The sequence below is a fragment of the Solea solea genome, chromosome 11 (assembly GCF_958295425.1).
Source record: "Solea solea chromosome 11, fSolSol10.1, whole genome shotgun sequence".
NCBI lineage: Eukaryota > Metazoa > Chordata > Actinopteri > Pleuronectiformes > Soleidae > Solea > Solea solea.
Window position 1 is genome coordinate 14,539,125 of NC_081144.1, and position 7,161 is coordinate 14,546,285.

The window sequence follows — 7,161 nt, forward strand, 5'->3', positions numbered from 1 at the left end:
TTTCTCTGAGGACTCGGATAAAAGCTTGACATTGCGTAATGAAACATAACAAAGCTTTGGATAGAAGCTTGTCTTTTGATAAATAAAATTTTAAAGGAATACTTCACCAATTTGCATTTAGCTTTGTATTACTAGAATAGGGGTAGTATTTTTGAAAAATTGTACTTCCCAACCTCAGTTTGCCCTGAGTCGAGAAATAGCTTCTTTCTTTTTTTTGTTACGTGCTCACCAGTGACACTTAAAAAACTAAACTAAAAACTATTATACTTATATATACACACAGCACTTAACACATTTATTAGACCACCAAATAATTGTTGTTAACTGAATTCACCTTTTTATACCCAAATTTGAGCCAGCTCACTGTGCTTCTCTGAGAAGTCAGAAATTAATCAAGCATAACATTCAACCACTAAAACTAGTATTTCTGTGCAGTAAATAACTATGATTTGACATCTTAATTAAGAAATAATGTGCTTTACTATTTTTTTTTTTAGTTTTTTGTAAAACAATACATTTGAAAATGCATGGATAACAACAATAATAATTTTAACATTAAAAAAACATTTCGGTTATATATCTTCTACATACTGGTGTATAAATCTTAATGAAGTCCAGTGTGTAGAATATACACACACTGTGCATAAGCCTCTCGACACCATTAGCTTTGTAGTTTTTAGCTCTGTCAAATCTTTTGATCTGACTATCAACACATATACGTAATGCTCAAACATGTCTTGAATAAAACTGGTGTCGTACACCTTTTTCACATCATTAAATTATCATTAAACAGTTGGACAAACGCAAGTTTTTTACCTCTAACACTACTTAAGGTTCCACTCCAGGTTTAAGAGAGCCACGGTTGTGCTATTGTTCAAGTGTAAGGGGAGGTCACACTAAATTTTGACCCTTATGTTTTGTCGAGGCTGAATTTTCTTTCTGAAAAATGTGTTATCCGGAGGTGTTCCACTAGGGCGATAGAGAAATAATTGCACTGTATAGTCATTAAAGCATTGCTAAAACAGCACTGTATATATTATCACGTATGTACTATTATTGTTCTATACACATTTACCAGTTACAAGGTTGCACAGACGTCCAGTATGCACGTTACAGAGCAAACCTGCATGGGGACATGTGCTGTGGATATAATCCTGTTGGCTGCATGTTGCTGCTTGATATTGTCCAGCAGTTTTGTTAATGGGTTCCATGGTGTGCGTAATTCCTGTGGAATTGGCTCCAACTAGGCTGAACAGTCAGAGTGTGATGTGGGAGCAGTAGATTGTGCCGCCGTGTTCTACACCGTCTTGTTGGATTTGGATTGTGTGGATTGGAACTGCAGGTTTGGCTCTGTAAGCTCCCCGTTGCCCTGGGGACTGCCTGTACAATCCACTCTGGAAATAAAAACCTAACCCCATGTGGTTGGATGACTTACAAAAGTGCATGTCCACAGAATACCTTGTGAATCTGTTGGGTTGAAAATGCCAAGGTGGTAAAATGTATGGTTCATTAAGTCCCTTGTCTTGATAAGTAGAACAGTTGATTCAAAGTCCGCCTTAAAAAAAAGTGATGTTGGCCTACCTTAAAAAAAAAATTGGCGGCGGGGAATAACAGAGAGAGTAAAAATAAATCAATAAATGTGTAATTCTCTCTGACAGTGGACATGCTCTTTTGTGAGGCGCAGATGGAGGAAATGAGAGTCAGTTAATTCATGGGCTTAAAGAACAATTTAATGATAGTTTTGATAGAGAGCAGAGCTGGGATTGCATAATGTATGAATGTTTAACAACCTCTTTGGTAAGACTGACTGATTCCAAAATATTCAAAACAGAATTTATTCACTATTTTTGCCAGGGCTTTTAAATGTGTCTGTTTGTAGTAGTTTGTGTTCTATGGCCACATATAGTCACAGGTTGTACACTGTAGTCAGAAGACATGTAGCCATATAAACATGTTACAAAGGTGATTTAAAAATTGTAAATTGGTTGTGACAGTGTCTCAGTGTTCACAGTGTATATATTAAAGCTTCACAATATAAAATGTGTGAAGGTGCGCCACTGTAAAAGTCACTGTATTTTTCTGGTTGTGTCGAACAGTATATACAATGTTCAGGTCAACAAAGGGAGCGACTCAGCTTTAACACTGGTGTATGTAATCTTCCACCCCTTGTTTTTCCCACTCGTGTCAGACCTGAAATGAACATGCACTTGGTAACTTCCGGTGTCAATGTCGGCTGGTGCGGTCGACCCACAGAAAGGTCCATACTCTTGTCCGGCGGTTGAAATCTTGAAAAAGAGGAAGAGGAAAAAAATAATAAAGAGGTGTGTTGTTTCGTCAAATGCCAGTGTGAGTGAGGTCCAGCCGAATTAAATATGCAGGAAAACGCGTGGCCACCCAGTACATCACCTAAGGAGGACAAGTCAGTGACAGACTGCCTCCACAAGCATGAGCAGGAATACATTACTTATTCATAATCTCGTGTGTGTGTGTGTGTAAGGCTCCGGAATCACACGACCAACCTTCAACATATCATACGGACAGGGGACAGCTGGGTGCCCCTCAACGTCAAAGGGTTCCATGAAGTCCAGGATGATTCTGTGGCCCTCTGGCCTGCGGATGGTGTGGTCACACTGAGTCATTGGAGGGTAGGGGTTTGGGTAGCCGGGGCTGGTTAGAACCCCCGATGCCGAGGTCAACACTTGGGTGTGGCACGGCACTGTGAGGAGGACTCACACACTCATTACTGTGCTCTATTAATTGTTGTCATTTTGTCACCGATTCCTCTCTCCTGTGTTTAAAGCTGGTAGTGCAGAACCTTTAAATATAAACAAATGCTCATTACCTTCAAACCATTGTTAAGAGTTCACACAATCCTGATGAACCCTTTCAGCTCCACACATATGAAAGTTAACCCTAACCCTATGGAGCTGAAACACAAGGCAACAAGGCAAGATTGGGATTTGTGGTCCTCTGGTGCCCCCTCCAGTAGATGGCGCCCTAGGCGACTGCCTACATGGTCTATGCCTAGAGCCTGTGTTCTGACAGATTTTGGTGCTCCATCAAAAAATGCTACCGATGCGAAAATCGATAGCAGAGTCTATTGTATTTCGCTACCCTATAAAAAAAATGCTACCTTATGGTTTCCACTTCCACTTACAGTAATAATAGAGTGAGTAGTGGTATAATACGACTCTAACATAATATGACCAATATGACTTTTAATTTACGCTGCTGAAGTGTCTGTGAAGTGCTACTTCATCATTTTTATTGAATTAACTCAATACTACAAATGCATGGGTTTTTTTTTAGAATCCAATTATAGACCCAATATGCACTAAATATAGACCTTACTTTAGCAGGGCAAAATTACTCATTAATTAATCACAGACTACACCACGAAGTGGAAATGAGAGATGGGAACCACAGAGTAGCAAATTTTGATAGGTAGCATGGATTGAAGGAACACCAGTTCTGTTGTCGGTTGAGCTGTATTTAGATCTTTAGATCTTTAGATTCCCACACTGCACGCAGAAAGTGGTTTGTTTTATGTCAAGACAGACGGAGGCAACAGCAACCTGGCTACAGTGAAACAAGATGGCTGCAAACAGGTTTCAGTATGACTGAAAAAAACAAACAAGTGCCAGCAAAACGTTTCAGAGGTGAATTCTTCTGCTAACAGAAACCTGGTTGTTTCGCAGTTTGATGGGATAGATGCTTTTTGCCCCCACCTGCCCATGCACTGCCCAGTCAGGGCTGATAGTATTGCCCGCTTTTCAATTGAAGGACGCAACATTTTGTACCCAAATGTTTAAATGCACTTATTGTAAGTTGCTTTGGATAAAAGCGTCTGCTAAATGACATGTAATATAACGTAATGTAACATACAAATAAATAATGTTGCATAGTTTCTGTTCACAAAAACCAGAGGCAGGATAATATCATCAAAAACAACAAAAATCTGCACTTCACGTCAACTATTTCCAACTCTTACACGTTATTTTGAAAACTGTTGAACAAAAGTTTTTTCATTACATAGTTTTTTTTCACATCAGTTGAAATATTTCCTGGTGTCATTAATGATGGGATTCATTAAGGCTTGCATTATTGCTTTGGTGAATGTGCAGATGTTGTTACTGACAAAAACAAATGAGTGTTGCAAAGAGGCCGAGTCACTGTAATTCATATAATTAGTTCAATCTTTAGGCAGATAATCATTTTTTCTGCCTATTCATTGCGTGATTTGTTTTGTTACCCTTTTTTCCTCTGGCATGGAATAATAATTTAAGGCACATCAACTGGTAATTGTGATAAATCACTTGGTGTCAGTGCACTATTAGCATGGCGCGCGGTATCAATTTTTAACATCATTTTTGAAGTTGCTTTTCCCTTAGGAATCGACAGTAATTAACCTTACTCTGCACCAGCTGGCAGAGATCAACTCCTGTATGCATCAGTGGGCCTTTTCAGTCTGAAATGAGTTAGCACAGGCCGGGAGAAGATAGAAATAATTCCATATGGGGACACAACACTCGGTGAGAAGTGTCATAAAATATAATATTGCATATGGCATAGATACAACTCTCCAAATTGTGATCTTGTTTTCATCCATGCTTCTCGCAATATCTTAACAAATGTGCATTTAATAAAGATACGTCGTCTATAAACATAGATACAGTTATTTAGTTTGTATAATAGTTTGTATACAAATATATAGAAAAATATAGATTCAAGAGTCAAAAACAAGACAGTCAAACACTACACAGCTTCACTATACTCTGGTCTGTGTGGCTCTTACCTGTGCACGATCTGTTGTTGGCATGGAGAAGGAATCCCTGCCTGCATGTGCAGTAATACCCACCAATATAATTGTGGCAAAAATGATCACACACTCTCTCCCCGTCCACCTGCGTCAGACATTCATCGATATCTGTGAGCATCAGAGAGGTTCACAGTAAATATGTATTATTTTTTTTTTTTTTTCCACATTGAGTAACATACTTTACATGTGATGCAAATGATCTGTCATGTGAATGCTGTCTGAACCTGAGTAACACACGTCAGTCTTCTTAATAACGACATGAAAGAAGCTTAAATTAAATTAAAGGTAGGGTTGGAGATTCTGGAAGAACAGTTAGAGCAGGCTACATTTTTAATTTCTTCAGACTTCTTCGCGCAACTAACAAGGATGAGCGCTGCGCAGCATCGGTAACTTTCAGTTTTCAGGTTTTTTTCGGTGACGCCAAGTTTTGTGGATATTTCAATTGACAACATGATGATGGAAAACAACAAATACTCTGGGCTTTCAGCTGTCGCCACTGTTCTCTGGTCTTGGATCGCTCTGCATCAGCCTTTTTCTTGGCAGTAGCTTTCCCAAAAATTGTCTTCCATTTGCAACCAACACCTGTTGTTGGCACCTTTTTCCGCCATAACGTTGCTGCAACGGTCTCGTTGGATTTAGCAAGCTAGCATAAGCTCTGGCGCTGTCTTTTGCTCATGCGCGATTAGTGCACGAAGAGGTGGACGCACATGGGGGGGGGGGGGGGGGGGGGAGAGAGGGGCAGATGGCAGTTTGATTGATGCATCACGATCCAATTAAGTTGTTCGGGCCATTCAATATGATTGGATGGTGTTATTACAGGCCTGTCTGTTCCACAGCTGTCTGATATTTTCCATTTTTGTGCATTCATTAATTAATTGGTTGGTTACAATCGGGTTGTGAAAAGGATTTTCAGCAGTAGAGAAAAAAATCTCCAGAAAACTATCTCCCACCCTACCTTTAAGATTAGAAAAACTACAGTGCATAAAAAGCTTTTTCAAAACAGTTTGTATAAACTGGGATCAAATAGCGGAAACTAACCACTAAAGGACATGTTTGATAACGGTGCCATAGCTGCATCTGATGTGTGATCTATCGTCCAATTAAATCTGGAAACTCATTTACTATTGGTATAATTGCAGCCAACAAAAACAATCTGCCCTCCGGAAACAAAATGTCACTACTGTGCATCACCTTCTGAGGTGTAAAATGCTTGAAAGCCGGTGAATCGGCCCTCGTTAGAGTAGTCACTCCTAAAGACCACTGACATGACGTTCCCGGCTGACAGGATGACAGTGTTCCCCGGGGTGCTTTCAAACTTCTTCTCTTCCTCACCACAGAACCGCAAGGTTTCATTTCCATCTGCCAGAACCTGCCATGACAAGGTCAAGGGCCTTTTAATACAGAGTCTAATGCAGATAAAAGGGACGGCGTTTCTCCAGCACGGACCTGAATGTAGTCATGTTCACACAGGTTGGAGGGTTCCAGGCTGAAGTGGGTGAAGTAGACTTTGACCCTGTGGCCGTCTGGGACAGAGATGTTCCACACTCGCTGCTGGTTGTCAGGATATGGCTGGGGGAAGTCGGGGGAGGTGAAACTGCCATATAGCCCTCTCATTTCCACGCTCAGTGAGACATGGAGGAGGGAAAACAGGACAAAGACACAACAACCACTGGGCAACAGTAAGTGTGATGGCAGCAGTTTGAAGCATTATTTGGGCAGAAATAAATGCTAACTGACGCTCACCTGGTCATGTCGGCCGCACCGTCGTCAGATATTTTGGAACAGTTCACTCTCACTCTGATCTGAGGGTAAATGAACCCTGCTGTCCTGGCTGCCTGACATTTAGGTAAACAGAGTGAGACAGGCACATGGTCAGTCTGTCATCACTGTCCACCTCCCTCGGTCTCCGAAATCTATCACACCATTGAATGCCAGGATCATTCATATTCATTCTTATTCTCTAACTTTTCTTTTCTTATCGTTTACGCACCTCAACTACATTTTAGGAGAATAATTTACAACTGTGGACGACATTACACCACGTAATTGTATTGATTTTGCTCTTAAAACATCATGAAAGGATCTGTAAAAAAAATTTAAAAAAAATCGGCCATGACATTCATCACACTCCAGTGCCCGATTTAACTTGTAGACAGTGATGCTGATCAGACCAGACACTAATTATTTCAGACGCTGCTCTCATCATTGCTCCAGTGAGGTTGTTAAATAAAACCCACACAAGATAAACACACTATACGCACAACATTCATCAGCCCAGCTCTTTGGTTTGGACCCTGCATTGACGTGAAGACAGTCAGTGCTTTATCTGCACCAGTTTCCTA

General features: G+C 40.4%; 1 protein-coding gene across 1 annotated transcript; it reads right to left on the minus strand.

Annotated features, from left to right (window-relative positions):
* Positions 1 to 246: 246 nt before the first annotated feature.
* On the minus strand, positions 247 to 7,161 carry masp2 (MBL associated serine protease 2). Its single transcript, XM_058643886.1, has 6 exons — positions 6,563 to 7,161; positions 6,266 to 6,488; positions 6,011 to 6,188; positions 4,796 to 4,927; positions 2,520 to 2,716; positions 247 to 2,285 (listed from the first exon to the last, which is right to left on the minus strand). Exons 1-6 carry the CDS (start codon positions 6,568 to 6,570, stop codon positions 2,109 to 2,111), a joined length of 915 nt encoding a protein of 304 aa, XP_058499869.1. The 5' UTR covers positions 6,571 to 7,161; the 3' UTR covers positions 247 to 2,108.